This window comes from Salvia hispanica, chromosome 2 (assembly GCF_023119035.1).
Source record: "Salvia hispanica cultivar TCC Black 2014 chromosome 2, UniMelb_Shisp_WGS_1.0, whole genome shotgun sequence".
NCBI lineage: Eukaryota > Viridiplantae > Streptophyta > Magnoliopsida > Lamiales > Lamiaceae > Salvia > Salvia hispanica.
The window spans coordinates 14,449,797-14,467,290 of NC_062966.1; the positions used below are offsets into that span (position 1 = coordinate 14,449,797).

Here is a 17,494-nt window from a genome sequence, read left to right on the forward strand (position 1 = left end):
ATCTTGTCAAATTTTAACACGAACTCATTTGGGATTTTTTTTCAATACGATTGTATATATGTAAATGTAGATATAATATTGATTTGTTTGATATTGTAGTATTTTACATAAGATGAACTTAAAAGAAGTGGCTTTCTAAAATCAGCAATTACAATTTTTTTTGCCAGTGTTTAATTATTTATCAGAGACTCAGAGATTTTTTTCCTTAATTTGTTCTTTGCATATAAATCTCACAATTGGATTAGTTAACTTATTCAACTAACAACCTTTTGCTATTATATCAACCTGATGACAATTATTGTCTAAGTCAATATCATTGGCGATTGAAATTAGAATAGAAAAAATTCTAATCGAGAAGATGCCATTATACCCCCTTTCACCAAACGGCAATAATTAGATGTCAAAATCAATAGTAAGTTTTAATTCGATTAGCAAAACGGGCCTATGGGGTTGTTTGCAAATCATTTGCATTTTACAGCTATATATCCAAGTGAGGTTCAATAATTTTTATTTCATTTAGTATCATACTATATCTTAATGTGGTGTTAGTATTTTTTTTTTCTTTGTAAAATTACTTCGACCTACACCCTGTATATGAAAATACAACACATGTAATTGTAGATATGACATAAACCTACAATCTATCTAAGACGATATTTATATCCACGCCCTTTGCAATTCGTATTCCAATTTCCACCATTATGTTGACACAATTAATCCCCCTAAAATAGAATTCAAGCAAAATAGTCTACTAAATAAGACTTATATGGATGGTGACTCATGGGATGGGATATGAAATCATTGTGTCAACTATGAGAAATGACAATATGACATTGTGGGCCGTGGTGAAAGATAAGTAGGTTTTTATGTACATTTACTTTATATCCATTCGAATTGGTGCCTACTCTCGAGATTATCCAAACCAATCTTAATTCTCAAAGTTCGAATCATACTTTAATTTGTTTGTTACATATAGAAAGCTTATTAAACCAATTTGGTCATTTGTAATGTGCAGCCTAAAACCTATATATGATTATTAATTATAATTGATTTATTAGACAAAATAACAATGAAATAAATTATGAAACAAATAAATTTTGTTGCTGATTAATTTTATTTTTGGATGAGGTGGGATAGACAATCGTGAAATATAGTAAAATCTTATTACTCTTATATAAAAGGATTCAAGATACACTGCCTCGAGCTAAAAAAATTTAACCCATGCAAGAAAAAAGAGTAAACATGTACTTTAGTCATGGGCAAATATGAAAATGAAATGATACTTGAGTAGATACAATACAATATCGACAAAAATCAGTTGTTTACTATTCAAAATATACCACATTCGTCCAAGTTACTTAATTTCTTCTTCTTGGTACGATACAATATCATTATTTCTGAAGACCAACATCATTTTCATTTCATAAGAGTAAATTTTCATTGCTAAAATCATTCTATCAACCGCAAAACATAATACCACTATTATTGAATACCAACATCCTTTTCCCTTCATCAACATATCATTTAATTAAATAGAGTACACGATAATATCATCACAGAAAACCAACATTTTTTGTGTCACAATATTATTTTCAACCTTTGGTATAATATCATGCATTATTTTAGTCTTTAAAAGAGAGAAACGTTCTGCATAATATTTTGTGAGGTCTGAAAACTCATTCTATTCAAAATTAACATTTTTAATGGGAGCGCTATAAAAGCTCATATTACTGTTTAAAATCTCCTGTCTCACAATAAGTGTCACATTTTGCTATTTCGGTCTGTCCCACAATAAAAGTCATTTTTCATTTTTACCATAAATGATAAGTAGACCCCACATTCCACCAATCAATTCTACTTACATTTTATTATAAAACTAATATATATAAGTGAGATCCATAATCCACTAACTTATTCAACCCACTTTTTATTACATATCTTAAAACTCGTGCCCACACTAAATGGACACTTAATGTGGGACGGAGGTAGTATTATTTATTCAAAACGAATGTGAAAAAGAAGTGTCTCAAGTAACGTGGGACAACATTTTAAAAAGGGATTCATTTTATTAGTCTCTTTGTTCCATAGTAAGTGAAACACTTCTTAATACTCATTCGTCCCAAGCAAGATGATTAACTTTATTTTATGTGTTAAGTGAGGAGAATAAAGTAAGAAAAAAAGAAAAAATAAAGATAAAAGGTGTTTTATTTTTGGTAATAGGTCACCTTAGTTGAAACAAACCAAAAAGGAAAGTGAGTCATTTTCGATGAAACGGAGAGAGTAGTAATTTGTACCCCCACTATTAAAGTTGGTACTCCCTACATCTCAAAAGTTTTTCACACTTTTTTTTCCACTCGTTTTGTAAAAATAATAGGTAGTAGTAATAGTTAAAGTAGAAAAAGGGTAAGAGAGAATAATATAGAAAAAAGTCATAAATAAATTATTCTCTCTCTTACTTTACAGTCTTTCTATTTTAACTATTTATTAGTATTATTTTTCTATTTTAACTATTTATTAGTATTATTTTTTACAAAACGAATGCAGAAAAAACATATGATAAACTTTCATGGGGGTAGTAATTTGTACCCCCACTATTAAAGTTAACGGTAATTTGGATCGCCCACTAATAAAATCCTATTTTTGCCCCAGTCTCACATAAAGAGTACAAGAAAATTAATTCTTTTTTTCTTGAGAATATAAAAAGAGTGGAATTTTGATTACGACCTTTCAGTTGCACAATAGGTGTCCCCACGTGCAATTTTAAAACAGAAATACCAGAGTCAAGAAAAAACCAGGGTTTAATAGAAGGTGTAGGTCACGATCACAACGAAGAAATACTTTAGCAAACCACTTGCCCACTTGCTTATATCAATACATGTTAGGCCTCTTGTAGAGTTCTAGCTGCTTTGCTTCTAAACCCCCAAAAAAAGTAGACTTCTACAGTTCTACTATAAAACATGCACTGTATACTAAATTATACACATCACAATACATATACACGTGAATAGGTTATCAAAATGTAAATGCAAATCTAATAACCCAAATTTAATTGAAAATATTAAGGGGGAAAAGGACCGACTAAATCACCTTATGAACCCTTTCAACAACTACGCAGGTCTACTATTACCCTTGCAAAAAAATCTTAGTTATAACCGGCACAACCATGAAACGACCTTTTTTCCTGAACTTCGCCAGCACTTCAAGGTTCTTCAGCTTTTCATCACTGATATGTGATGTAGTGATGACCACACATTTATTATAGTGAAAACTTCGTGAGCACCATTTCAATGTTCAAGCATCAGTTCAAACGAAGACACATGACACTCCACAGAACAATTTCAGTGAAGATTGGTCAGCTCTGCCACTAGGGACTCAATTGTAAGAGCAAGAGGTAATACATCCCATTTTTTTCATAACCAGTCATTGAAACCCCCATAAATTTCAAAACTCACATCAACTCAGTGTTAATGACACAAGTAACACTTCTTAAAAGCTACTATAACATATAAGGAGGAGGCCACTAATATACCAATGGTTACTCCATCAACAGCTAAATAGAATGACACTGGAAGCTCAGCAGAGTGTTGTTTCCAAGAGGTATCAGTAAGAGATTCAAACAGAAAAACAACATTACTATCTAGAAACAGACACAGAGATATGATATACTTCCATTTATCTAGCATTAACTCCCCATACACAACCAAATTTCAGATAAGAATTGTACAGAGCAGATGCAGAGGAATTTCACCTTACAAATTTGAAGGACAGTGTATAAGTTTTAACAACTATCAAATCAAACCAACCAGAAAGAAATAAATCTTCTATCCATTTCATATTCGATCCTTTTGGAGAGGAGCAATTCTTCCCATCTTCTTCAAGAAAGAAGAGTTTATGGCGGCAAACTTAATTAATATATTGAGAAACCCATTTGAAACCATCACCATAACCCATTTTGCGCACAATGCTGCACATGAATACCTCCAGAGGGCGCACATTAGAATCTGCAAGATTAACCTTCCCCTTACCAGTTGTTACACCAGTCAAGCCAAGGTGATAACGCAACTCATCTTCAGACGCAGCATACGGTATGTCGATCTTGTTTCCTAAAATGAGAAATGGGACAGTGACAAGGGCCTCATCAGAAAGTAGTGCATCTAGTTCTTTCTTAGATTCGGCAAAACGCTCCTTGTCATAGGAATCCACTAAGTAAACTACTGCATCAACCTGCAGGACCACAACACATGTTTGTTATTATATACCAATAGCCTTAGGTTTTAAAGTGCTTGAATCATCAAATATTGACGAGGAGAGCAATCTTTATGAAGTTTAGCACTTCCGTACGTGGTAATCTAGTCAAATGGTTTGTGCTTTCCTATACAGTAAACAAGATTTAGATTCACTTACAACTGTAGATCCATAGGTTTCCCATGGCACACTTCCTGACTCTATATATCTCAAAGCAGTGAATAGAGCCTCAACCCCATCAAAACTCAAGGCTTCTAAGTTCTAATATTGATTAGACTGCACCAAATATGAATAGTCCAATCTCATTAACTAGTTTCGCACTCAGCAGTGCGACTGCTGTACATGTCTTGGTTTCATATCTTTCACTGTACATGTTGAGGTGTTACAGGATATAAGCTTAGCAAAGAGAAGCATCTCAGGAAGCCAATTGGTATATGTCTATATTTACATCAGTCATTTCTATTTTAATTACACACATGGCATACAGAAAAGCCCAAAGGTAAAAATTAAAAAGAACAGAGAGCATATAACTGTTAAATTGGAATATTATGTGTTTCCATCATTTTAGCTTACTATTGTGATAACAGGGGATTGAGAAAAAGAAATATCTTAACCTTAGCAGTTCCAATACCAGGGGTATCTTTAATCAGGGATAATCAACTCTATTAGCAAGCAAGGGATAGACAGTTCCAGGTGACCGAAGTAGAGAACTTATTTCACAATACAGAGCCGAACAATCAGTAATTCTAAATTAAAAAAAATGACTAGATGAATTCCAGAAAACACAGCTGAAACCTTAGGACAATCCTTCTAATTTCTAGCAAAGCCTTAAAAAAATTCGTTTACTCATTGATTGGAAGATGGCGAGCCCCGTCTACTTTAGCATCAAAAGCACAATAAGCAAAACAGACTGAATCAAATAGACCTTAGCATAATAGTCCTTCCACACTCTACGAGCGATCTGATGACCTCCTAAATCGAAAGCTTTGAACTTAATTTTGCCAATACTGAGCTCCTCCGAGGTCGGATATTGCGTCGGCTGATGTTGCACTAATCTCTGAATCAAAGGACAAGGATAAATTAATCGAACCAAAAAACCTAAAAATAGAAAGAGGAAAAGAATGAATCAAAAAAGGAGGAAGGAAGAAGACCTCATCCTTGAGCATGTGAAGGAGCGTGGTTTTGCCGGCATTATCGAGGCCGAGGAACAAGATCTTAGCTTCCTTCTGCCATAAACCGAGCGAAGCCAAAACGCCGTAAAACCAGTCCAGCAGAAACATGGATGATCAGGGGCGGATCTCGTTTGATTGAGGCGGAGAATTTGATGGTGGCGACGGTGGCGGAGGTACTGCCGTAGAGGTAGTAATCTCGACTCACAATTTGGGGGAAATGAATAAAAATAAACAATTAATTAAATAAATATGAATTACGTGGTTCACGTGTGACGTGTCCCTTTCATGGGTTGGACTTGGTTGGATCGCTTGGTCGGGTCGGGTTGTTATTTCACCAATGGAGTAGTATTAATCGTTTTGAATCCAATATTTCCCATTTTAGTTTACATTTTTTTTTTCTTTTTTACATAACCACATGCATTATTAACATCTCTACAATGGCTTCATTATAACGGTCTCCATTACTAATCAATTGACACCTATTTTTTTAACCAAAATATTTAATTCACATTATTACAATTATATTCAGAGTGAACTATATAAATGGTATCTGATCTTTCACTTTCGCATGAAAATAGTATCTGATCTTTATTTTATATCGTTTTTGGTACACAGTGACAAAAATAACCCTAGGTACCAAATATGTGAATTTTTGTTATGGAGGATATTTTTGGAAATTTCAATTAAATAGTACTACCAAACATGTGATTATTTTTTTCTTTTTTAGTTTCTTCTTCTTTCTTTTTCTTCATTTTCTTCTTTCTTTTTTGTATTGAGTGAACTGCATAAAAAGGGCCCTAACTTTTCGGCTCGTAACACCGGTCAACCCTAACAAAAAAAATCCCACTACAGGGGTCTAACAAAATATACAATCAAAAATGAGGTTTTTTCGGACCATAATACCCTCAGCCCCTAAAAGGGCATTCTCGTCAAACACAGACACCATGCTGACACCGCCCCTGCCATGCAGTCTGCTTCATGTACCAGCACACTTACACATCAAGAGGATGTGACTTAAAGTAATATTTTTTCACTCTATATAAATATATATCTCAAAAGACTTATTTTTAATTACACTTAATTTTTAATTAAGATATCACAACTCATCCTCTCTCAACTCTCAGCGATTTCTCTCTCTCTACATATCCCTTCGCCGACCTTCTTCCTCCTCAATTTCCGGCAACAGATCGACGACGACGCCCCTCTTTGTGCTTCAGACCTCACCCCACCCGCCGCCCTTCGTTTTTGTTTTCCCCCATTTACACTCTACTCTCTCTTCTCTTTCCCTCCTCCCTCATCTTTCAATTAGGGATCTAGGGTTTTTGAACCTCGCCGCCACCAACCATTATGGTATGGTCCTCCAACGTGACTGAGTATTGGCGGCGGAGAGAGGTTTCGTTACCTTCTACAGCCATTTTCAGACTTTAACTTTGTGGATGTGGGTTTGTGGGTTTGAAGATAGAATTGCATTTTGATTTTGGAATTTTTGAGTGGGAATTACATTTTATTTTTAAGTTGGAAATGGACCACCAGTGGAAGATTGGGAAAGAGTATGATGTTGGAGAATGCAGATTTATGGGTGTTCTTCGACTTTGTTTGGATTTGTAGATTTGGGATTCTTCAATTTTTTCAATTTGTTGGAATTTTAATTGTGTTTGGTGATATTGGTAGATGAATGATTTTTTATTTACAGAATTTAGATTAATAAAATGAATTCGAAAAATTAAGATAAAATTGGATGAAGTTGATCTATTGATGAATCTAGTAAAATAATTGAAGGGCCATACGATATATGACCCTTACATTGTATGATTTGAAGCTCTGCAAGTCAATGTAGAGTGGGTGAGCAGGTTGGCGGTTATTAGACAAAATTGTCCTTCAAGCCATTTGGGCAATTTCGTCCGAAAATGGCAAAATATGCAAGGTTTGTGATTTTATATTTTGTTAGACCCCTATGGTGGGATTTTTTTTTGTTTGGGGTCATCGGTGTTACAAACTGAAAAGTTAGGGCCCTTTTATACAGTTCACACTATAGTATTTTATCTTTCTTTCTTCTTTCTTTTTCTCCTTAGTTTATGTTTCCTCTTTTTTCTTTTCTCTTTTTTTTCTTTCTTTTTTGTGTTTTATACATACATCTAATTGCATTCATAATATAAATCAAGAACAAAACACCTAAATAAAATTATTTAAAATAATTAAATCCATTAAATATTTTTTATTAAATTATTTTATACTCATTCTAGAGTTGAAAAACTTAACTAAAAATATTCACCTCTTAATATCATTATGAATACAATTCACAATTCTAAATTTTTATTAAGACTATATGATTAGTTATTAATTTAATATAAAATAATAATAATAATAATAATTATTATTATTATTATATAATATTATGTGTTTCATAATTTAAATAATTATACTATAATTATTTATTAATTAATAGTTTTTAGTATTATAACAATAATATTATTAAAGTAATTAAATATAATTATAATTATAATTAAGTATTGTATATTTGAATGATATTAAAAAATAAATTAATTATTAATTTATAACATCAAAATAATAATATAAATATTGATTAATAATAATAGTGTAAAGAATGAGAAGAATGAGAGAAGATATTATAATATCACTTTTGGTACTTAGTTTTGTGCATGCCTAAAATAACCTTAAGGGCATAAATGGAAAAATGTATTTGTTTAGAGGGCATTTTGGGGTGAAAATTGCATCAGGTACCAAAGATGTGATTTATAGGTATCAAAAGCGATATAAAATAAAGATCATGTACCATTTTTTTGCGAAAGTGAAAGTTTAAGTACCATTTATGTAATTCACTCTTATATTTATTGGCTAGTGAATTTTATAAATTGCTAGTTTATGAAAGAAAAATTACCATGAAAATCGTGATTTTTGGTTAACATCTGGTTTATTTAACAATTTTGGTTAAGTTCCGGTTTATTTAACAATTTTAAAAATAATTTGTAAAAATAATGAATTTTTAACACTTTTCTCAAAATTCTCCACGAATCTATTTTGGTTGATCAATTTTAATCATTTTTCACAACATACTTAAGCAAAATCATGTCATCACTAATAATTTGAAACATGTATAGTCAAATCAACAACATATTACAAATAGAAAAATAAGATTTTCGTAATGATATAGAAAAATATTACTAAAATACATAGTTTTTACGTATGATTTTTAAAGTTGCAAGACGAACAAACATTTGACCGAAATTCGTGATTTTCTGATAATTTTTTTTTACGAATGTACAAAAAAATTGATGACTTTCTTTAGATAATCTAGTTTGGATCAAATGTAAGTTATGAGGTTAGGTCACCCAAGTTCATTTCAAAACTTTTCTTAAAAGTCAGAATTTAGTGAATATTAATATCAGTTGACATCATAAAAGCATACTATTAATTTGTGACTCAATATTAGTTCGATGATTCATGGATATCAGTTTCTAACTTAATATTATAAGTTATTGAATTAATGTAAGTATGATTTCCAGTTTTGAAGTTCTCATTTTAAAAAAAGTTCTTAGTTTAATCGCTCTCTAGTTCCCAATTCATATATATTAAATTGATATTAATAAAATTCACAAAAACCAACCTGTGACTACTACTACGAAGTTTAAATGTAGATAGAAAGGTTGAAAAGTGACATTGATGCCCTTATCTACAAATTAACTAGTATCCCACCCAATATTAATTATTGACATATCACTCTTAATCTTTTTTTTTCTTAATCTTTAAGGAGAATCATTGCTTTTTTGCAGAGTATGGGCGAGATTTTGAAATAGCACGCCTTTGCTGAGGCATATGGGGCCATAATATTCAAACAACAACACATGCACACATTACACACTTGGAAAAATTTTATTTTTACACGACATGTATATGATAACTACTTAAGCAATAAATTACACAATCATATAAATTGCAACATGATTAAATATTTTTGCATCTCATACAGTGATTGGTGGTGGTATGATATCAGTGATGCAAACCCTACACATTAATTTAGTTTTTTTTAAAAAAACTAAAACTGGTTATAAAATTGCACATGAGAAAATGAAGATACTAACTCTGTATTTTCTATTATTTGACTAAAAATCATGATTAATGAGAATCTTGTAAAAAGGGCAGTTTTGGGATTTTTCACTCCACTACTCTCCTTGCATATTTAAGTTGACGACTCTCCCCCTAAACTAAGTACACAACACACCAAACACTGTGTGAAATCAAGAGTTTGAAAGTAAAGATGAGTGGTTCTATGTTATTGATAGATGATGGCTACAAATGTTGTAGAATTTGCCATGAAAAAGAAGTGGAAAGCTGCAATACCTTGGAATCGCCTTGTGATTGTTCTGGAACACTCAAGGTTTTCTTTAAAAACTCAGTCTTTTTTTTTTCTCTTTGTGTTTTTAAGGTTTAACAGTGTTTGTGTTTTTCAGTTTGCTCACAGATATTGCATACAGAGATGGTGTGATGAAAAGGGCAATACTACTTGTGAAATTTGCTTACAGGTAAAAAAAATCTTTGTTTTTCTTTTTGTTATTTATCATGATCATCATGGAATCAGCCCTACAAAGATCATTCTTTTATTTGGGTGATTTGGGTTTAAATTATTCTGACTCTATATGTTAACCTTTCAATGGGAATTTGTGTGTGTGTGAGTTTCCCAGCATAAACAAAAGTTGAAGAAGAGAAAGGTGGAATGAATAGTTTGCTTTTCTATTTACATTTCATGTTAGGTTGCTTTCCTATAAGTTTTTCATTATTTGCTGTCAAATTTGAAATTGAAGCCTTGTGCTGTTGTGCATACTATATTTTTCATTTACCATTTTTTTACCCCTTATTATTGCTTTTCTGGTAAAAAAATCCAGAAATATAAACATGGTTACAGTGCTCCAGCTAAGAAGCAGCAGGAGATAATCCACACAGCAGAAACCATAAGGTACAATCAATTCAATTTCATCCAATATTTCATTAATGCAGTTTTATAGACCTTTTATTTTATTTATAGTCAGGTCCTGAATTTAAAGGATAGCCTTTAATATTCCCTCTCCCCCCTTTTACAGTTATGTCCTATTTAGTGTTACATTTATAACAATAATATTGTTGAGCATTAAATGTTTTCATTGTTGAAGTCTGTTTGTTGCAATAAACCACGGCGAAGTGGAGAGCATTGAAGGAATATTTGAACCTGGGTACTGCAGGAGATGTGTTGCAGCATTTGCTGCTTGTCGTAGATCGTTGGCTCTCGTTGTAAGTCTCTGCTATTATGTCATATTTATGATGTATTTTTAACCGTTTCGTTTCGTGCAGTTCACCATTCTGCTTCTGGTGAAGAATTTGTTTGATACAATAAGTGGAGGAACACAAGGCTACCCGTTCTCAGTCGTTACTGTGAGCACCTGCGCTATAAAAGCTCGATTTCTCTGTTACGTTTTTATGTTACTGACGAATGTGGTATTTGTGCAGGTGTTTCTAGTTAAGGCCACAGGCATAATTGTTCCAATGTACATGCTATTTTGGTTAACAGAAGTAATCCACAACACCATTATCAACCATCAATGCTATTATCAGGTAAAACTGCATCTCAGAATCAGAATTGTTTTTTCCGAATAAATATTTTTGACATCTTCTGTTTCCGTGTTTCAGAATCCTGGCACGTATCCATTGAGCTCTAGCGATGAAGTGAGTGAAGATGAGCAAGATATAGACGGGGATGATAATGTATAGACGAAAAACGCTATACTGATACAAGGAAAATTGGAAGGAAAGAAAGAAAATATGTTTACCTTTCTTATATTGAAAAAATGCTATATTGCTATTATCAGTTGGTTAGCAATAGATATGGAAAATGAAAGGCTACCAGAAATTTAAAAAGGGGACTTGAAATGCAAGTTAATTAGAGCCCTAAACACTTTTGATTTTCTTTATAACAACCTGGCTGGCACTCAACAAACTGCATGTGATTTCACTTTTATGGAGAATGCAAAATTAATACTCACATAGGTCCTACATATCCATCAATAAGTTAATTGTCATATTTTTTTTAAATATAAGCAAATGCCGTAATATTTAATCAGAGTTGTTAAACTTGTTATGGATAGCTCAACTGTATTCGAATAATCTAATTGAAATAAAGCTGAATTTATTATTCAACCATCTTTCAATTGATTCAGTTCTATCAATCTTATCTCCCTCATCCACAAAATCAAATGACTTCTTAGAAAATAAAGGTAGAGATCACATAACAGCAAATAATTCAAGCATCTACACAACATTAACTTCTGGCATCTACAATAGCTATCTAGCCAAGCTTACTGTTTATAACATTTCTGACCAACAATAGTCAGACAGTTATCTGTAGCAATACATAACAAACTATATCACTAAGCATCGATGAAGCGAATGTCAAAGGTGTTTGGATGGATCTGCCACACGTTTAAGGCTGCGTATTCCTCTAAACATTCTTTGAGCTGGGCTTCGCTGTATCCCTGGTTAAACCGGATTTAAACAATCAGATACATATCCAGCATATAATACCAGATGATTGAAACATTCCGAGCAGTATGAGTTCCAAGAAGAGAAAGGCATAATTTCTAGTTCCCATTATAATCAACTCACGTACTATAGAAGTCACATTCAGACTAAAGGTGTCACAGATCAACTTGTCAAGAATGAAGAATAAAAATGGGGTGGCTTGGACCTGATATTTTTACTGCTGTTCTAATTTGGCAAGTCTAAGAGTACTTGTTACTAGATTACAGAAACTGACCTTTCTTGAGATCCAGTTGAGGGCATGGGCATAGCTTACATCTGTTTTGTTAGCTCTTGCAGCCTCATCACGTAAGATCGAATAAATATCAGATATTGCATCCAGACCAGACCGTTGGCGGTCATCTGAATACAATGAGAACTTTGACATATGCATTAATCTAAGAGCCTCGTCCACATCACTCTGAGCTACATAATTAGAGAATCGGAGTCTAGCCAGAGCCTGAATATAGAAAAGTACCATCTGTCATGTTAGAGATTATTCTAAGGTGCAATTTAAGTGTGTTAAGTTTGTGGTCTATATTGAAAATATAGTGAAACGAAGATTGTCTAAACTTCATTTTTTTTAAGCCACAAAGCAGCACAAATTGTTGACTCATGGGAAAAACTATTCCAAAGATTCCCCTTCTTACAATATTTCAGCTGTCAATAAAGAAACTTACAGCTGATATCCTCAGAATGCTGAGAAGAGTTCTGATGGTTGTATACGTGTGTGGAGCATTTGATTTAGCTTCTTCCTGCCTGATACTTGAATATGCACTAGCTATATATTCTTCTAATTCCCTTGGTACAGTAGGAGACAGTTTTCTTGCAGCTGAAATATATGCCCTGATAATCACAACACATTAGGTTAACACATGACAGCAATAACTTCCAACAGATATGAGTCAGACACATTGATGACCTTGCATCCTAATGTACACATAACATAGCTTGCAGACCTTAGCTCCAGGAGAGAAACTAACACAACTCATTTTCATATATACTAGACTGGGGAAATTAGATTCATCTCCAACAGCGAAGCTACTGTAACACTTTTACAATGCATACTTACCTAAGGAGAGATGGCTCAAGAGGAGTGAAGCCAAGATCTGGAGATTCTTTTGCTTGGTGTACATGGAGAACATGCCGAGCCATTTCAAGATCAGTATCCATATCTGCTCGATCTAAGATCAACCACAGAAGATCAAACCTTGACAGAAGAGCTGGAGGAAGATTAATATTCTCAGCAGGTGATCTCCTTAGATCATATCTACCCCTGCAACCAAAGAAAGTTGAGTTGTAAAACATCGAAGTTAACATCTGGAATACCTCACTACTATTAGAAAAAACTTAATGATTAGTTCCATATCATTTATTGAACTAACTTAAATAGATTCAATACGGAGTACAAGCTGCATTGAGTTTAAATCAGGTACCAGGCAGGATTAGCAGCAGCAAGAACAGCAGTCCGTGCATTCAAGGATGTAGTGATTCCAGCTTTAGCAATGCTCACTGTTTGCTGTTCCATTACTTCATGTATTGCTGTACGATCAGATTCCTCCATTTTGTCAAACTCATCAATGGCACAAATACCCATATCCGCTAGTACCTGGTAGATATGGTGGTTAGGTATAACTGTACAATGAAAGAAAGAGATAACCAAATGGTTTCAATGAAAAAGCACTCACCAGAGCTCCGCCTTCCAAAACCATTTCATTGGTCACTGGATCCTTCTGAACAGCTGCAGTCAGACCAACTCCACTACTTCCCTTGCCAGTTGTATACACACCTCTTGGTGCAACATTGATTATGTGTTTCAGAAGCTGACTCTTTGCAACACCAGGATCACCCATCAAACATATGTGTAGGTCTCCTCTAATCTGCATTATAAATGAGGGAATTAAAGCATGATAAAGTAAAAATAACATTAAAATATGCAGACATTATATAAATTTTGATCGGGACAAGAAGATACATACATCCACTTGGATAGTTGGAACATAATGGAAATTAGTAGGTGCAAAGTGCATCTACACAGGTAATACCTTCATCCCATCTTTCAATTTTCGATGAGGAGCACCAACTAGGAGAAGAAGAAGTGCCTTCTTAATATCTTCATGTCCAAAAATTTCAGGGGCTAATGATCGTGACAGTTTGTTATAGATATCACCATCCTCAGCTAATCGAGCAATTTGCTCCTCCTCCTCCCCTCTAAGATCATAGCTGCATTTAAAGATTAAAATCAATGTTAAGATTTTCATGTTATTTATTGTGCTCACTAGATATTTAACTGGCAAATGGAAATTCACAATATTCCTCTGAACAAACTGGTAAGAAAGATTAGTAACGTATCTGGTAAAGCAGTAGTTTTCAAATTAGATGATTCCTCAAGTTTCTTATTCAACCGAGAATCTGGAGTGAGTCAAGGGAAAAAAATTAATAAAAAGAATATTGAATTGCTCTAGTTACTTATTTCATGGACAAGGAATGAGGTGGCATGACAAGGATCTCTGTTCAATAATGGTTGCCTATTCCTTTCAATGTCCATTTGGGATTTTACTAACCATAATTTTATTAAAAAAAACTCAAATTTTAAAAAATCTGTAATTAGAGTGCATTAGCTGTACCTACTTCCGTGCAAATAAAAATAAATTATTGGCTATTAACCTTAAGCTATTAAGAAGTGTAGTGGAGTAATTTTTATTTTAATGCGTTCAGTGCACATGCATGCAAGCGAATTACTCTGTACAAAAACATTGGACTAGGACATGAAAATTTATGGAATTGATGCAAAACTACAAAAACTTACTCTTCATATTTTTTCTTAAAGTGGGTGACGGACATTGCTTCCAAGTAAGTATCAGCAATTAAGCCAGCTCGCATTGCCCTAAACCCAACATATGGAATCGGAAGAAATATTCCTGATAACTCTACAACATCACCAGGAGAAACCTGAAGTATTACAAATAGCATAGAGTATAAAGGTTAATAAGATGGTGAAAAACAATACACAGCTGAAACAAAATTATAGCTAAAGAGAAGGATAATATAGAAAAAAAGACAAGAAGGATGTTGTACAGCCAAATGGGTCCAGTTTATAGTTACGTTTGAACTAAACAGTTGTGCTTTTGAACCATTGTCTAATGTCTTTCATTTCATAAATAAAGATGCCACAGAATGAATATGAACTCTGTAACACTTTAGAAGACATCAACGAACATGAGCTGTGATATTTTCCCAAGTTTACATGCAAAATGTGGAATTCAAATAACCTAGGCACTAATGTCTGTGACAGCTGTCATAAAAAATCCCAAGAAACACATGGCACACAGATAAACCTTGTACACTATGTGCACAAATCAGGCTTACTACTATTAGTCTATTACAATGCACGTCTGATATAAATAGCTTTTAAGCTCCACTTGCTGACCTTTCTGGTAAGCTCTCCTCTAAAATGTATAGTCATTGATCGGGGAATGTGACCTTTTGGAACATGTTCAGCTAGCTCTTGAATTTTGGCCTGAAAAGTAGTATATTAGAACATTTAGGGGAAGAAATCCCTTCAGAGGAGCAACGAGCATAAACCAAAATGAAATGCAGACCTCCTGAAACTTCAAAAACTTTGATGCTCTGAGTTGGGGGATGAGCTTCCCTTTTGCATGGTTTGTTCTGCATTGTTCAGAAACACAATCGAATAGAGGCATAAATACTCGAGCAGTAACTTCCTGTGTCACATGTAACAATTCGCTCATCAACTTACTGAAGTCGTAGGTGTACCAGAATTCAGAAAAATTGGGAACCTAAGATAAAACCTGATAGATTTCAAATCCACACTCCTCACACGTGTAGACAGCAACCTGCATTAGCGGTTTGACATCCGAGCATCGTGTTACAATGCCGGATATCCTTACAAGCTGGCCAATATATGAAGCTTTAACCTCCCTGATCGTGAAAGGCCTCCCTTTTGGAGATGCCTTAACATATACTTCGCTGATATAACAAAGGCAACATGTTACTTCCACCTTCCTTACAAATTAGCAGACAAGTAAAAGTCTCCATTTTTAATTTTTTTTGGAATTTATAACTACCAGTCTACCAGCTAGACCAACAACTGGTGACGATACTAGACACCAAAACACTATAAAAACACGCATGAGATGCAAATTGGCCTTAACATAGCATTCTCAAAAATTTCCCAATTACTGCATTGAACAAACCATTTTCTGCTGTCATAGCATTTTTTTTACATTAACTACAAATCAGCAGCGCTACCAAATTAAAAATTACTTGAAGCAAACGTAATCAGCAAAACTTACTAAAATCTTTTAATTTCAGGAGGCATCTTCTTTTGGGGGTCAGAAGCTCCAGCGGAGTCATTTCCTTCCACAACCCTCTGAGTCATGAAAACATCATCTTCGTCATCCGGAAGCACCTCAGTAGGTTCCGGAAGCAGCTCATCAATTGCATCGGCAAATATCCCAATATATCGTCGCGTGTTTTCAGTGACGCGCCTCAGAAATTCCTCATCCAAATCCTTATACTGTTTTTTTTTCACCACAGAAAACAAAACCCTAAGTCAGAGCGAGCTACTACTACACCCAAATTAATGAGACTAGCATACGATGAGCATAAAGTTTTTACATTGACTAGATCTTCAAGCTCAATCTGGACGACCTTAGTTTTCCGATTAGCTACATCTTGCTGGGAAAGAGATTAAAACGAAACTGTCAATTAAAGAAGGGGAAGGAATGAGCTTCAATTTATTAATCCGGTAAAGAAGCAGTGAAGTCTCACAAGGATGTCAATATATTTGGATTCGCCGTTTGCATCAACGAAGTTAGTAAGGAAATCCTTCGCAATTTCTGCAGTTCAGAATAAGATGTAAATTAACAAACAAAACAAATAGACGCACGAAAATGCAAAGACGGGGGCGGTGGCTTGCCTCTATCTTGCTTGAAGTCAAGTTCGTTCATGATGCTCGATTGTGCGTGAGAGAGAGAGAGGTCGAGCGATGAGCAGCAGTTGGATATTGGCGGCAAAATGACGAGCGGCAGAAGGTATAGTAATATAGGGTGGAGGTTTTGGCGGGAAGAGAGAGGTAAACAAATTGCAGTTAGGTCCCCATATTATCATTTTCAATAATTGCACTGCGAAGCCCTTGAATTTCTGGAAATTATAGTTCGGTGCAATTTGTGGGAATTTATTCTATAGGCATTACGTATTTACACCCATTTCTATCCATGAAAAGTGATCTCGTTTATGGACAAGAAAGTTTTATCGTGCAACTAATAAAATATGAAGTAAAAGAGAAAAGTGGATGAATACGAGATAAAAAAATGATGAAATTTTTTCTATGAATAAAAAATGGATGATTTTTTATTGAAGACCAAAATAGACTAATATGACTATTTTTCGTAGACATGGGAATGATCATTTATAGAGTCCTCGCGGGTTATTTAATAATTAGCAACAAGTGATTCTGTGTTCAGTAACGGGCGCATGTTACACATCAG

At 33.9% G+C, this 17,494-nt stretch overlaps 3 protein-coding genes across 3 annotated transcripts; 1 reads left to right on the plus strand and 2 right to left on the minus strand.

Moving 5' to 3' along the window:
- Nucleotides 1-3,732: 3,732 nt before the first annotated feature.
- Nucleotides 3,733-5,639, minus strand: LOC125207365 (GTP-binding protein SAR1A-like). Its single transcript, XM_048106666.1, has 3 exons — nt 5,397-5,639; nt 5,171-5,302; nt 3,733-4,224 (listed from the first exon to the last, which is right to left on the minus strand). Exons 1-3 carry the CDS (start codon nt 5,523-5,525, stop codon nt 3,904-3,906), a joined length of 582 nt encoding a protein of 193 aa, XP_047962623.1. The 5' UTR covers nt 5,526-5,639; the 3' UTR covers nt 3,733-3,903.
- A 3,997-nt stretch (nt 5,640-9,636) lies between these two features.
- LOC125208264 lies at nt 9,637-11,359 on the plus strand. Its single transcript, XM_048107847.1, has 7 exons — nt 9,637-9,813; nt 9,887-9,958; nt 10,319-10,389; nt 10,583-10,700; nt 10,761-10,841; nt 10,917-11,021; nt 11,097-11,359. The coding sequence occupies exons 1-7, from the start codon at nt 9,694-9,696 to the stop codon at nt 11,175-11,177; spliced, it is 648 nt and encodes a 215-aa protein (XP_047963804.1). The 5' UTR covers nt 9,637-9,693; the 3' UTR covers nt 11,178-11,359.
- Nucleotides 11,360-11,664: 305 nt separating this feature from the next.
- LOC125205053 (DNA replication licensing factor MCM7-like) lies at nt 11,665-17,289 on the minus strand. Its single transcript, XM_048103852.1, has 15 exons — nt 16,924-17,289; nt 16,776-16,843; nt 16,623-16,682; nt 16,298-16,521; nt 15,794-15,971; nt 15,584-15,706; nt 15,412-15,501; nt 14,791-14,933; nt 14,027-14,204; nt 13,670-13,861; nt 13,418-13,590; nt 13,054-13,257; nt 12,662-12,827; nt 12,220-12,441; nt 11,665-11,938 (listed from the first exon to the last, which is right to left on the minus strand). The coding sequence occupies exons 1-15, from the start codon at nt 16,952-16,954 to the stop codon at nt 11,834-11,836; spliced, it is 2,157 nt and encodes a 718-aa protein (XP_047959809.1). The 5' UTR covers nt 16,955-17,289; the 3' UTR covers nt 11,665-11,833.
- Nucleotides 17,290-17,494: the final 205 nt, after the last annotated feature.

Bases quoted from the DNA above. Each gene is read 5' to 3' on its own strand.
- LOC125208264 (XM_048107847.1), top strand. From the start codon at position 9,694: ATGAGTGGTTCTATGTTATTGATAGATGATGGCTACAAATGTTGTAGA. The intron at 9,959-10,318 runs GTAAAAAAAATC...AAAAAAATCCAG, and splicing joins CTTGTGAAATTTGCTTACAG to AAATATAAACATGGTTACAG. The intron at 11,022-11,096 runs GTAAAACTGCAT...TCCGTGTTTCAG, and splicing joins ACCATCAATGCTATTATCAG to AATCCTGGCACGTATCCATT.
- LOC125205053 (XM_048103852.1), bottom strand. From the start codon at position 16,954: ATGAACGAACTTGACTTCAAGCAAGATAGAG. The intron at 16,844-16,923 runs GCAAGCCACCGC...TCTGAACTGCAG, and splicing joins TGACTTCAAGCAAGATAGAG to AAATTGCGAAGGATTTCCTT. The intron at 15,707-15,793 runs GTTTTATCTTAG...CATGTGACACAG, and splicing joins GTGGATTTGAAATCTATCAG to GAAGTTACTGCTCGAGTATT.
- LOC125207365 (XM_048106666.1), bottom strand. From the start codon at position 5,525: ATGTTTCTGCTGGACTGGTTTTACGGCGTTTTGGCTTCGCTCGGTTTA. The intron at 5,303-5,396 runs GTCTTCTTCCTT...CCTTTGATTCAG, and splicing joins TTCACATGCTCAAGGATGAG to AGATTAGTGCAACATCAGCC. The intron at 4,225-5,170 runs GTCTATTTGATT...GTGGTCCTGCAG, and splicing joins GGAAGGACTATTATGCTAAG to GTTGATGCAGTAGTTTACTT.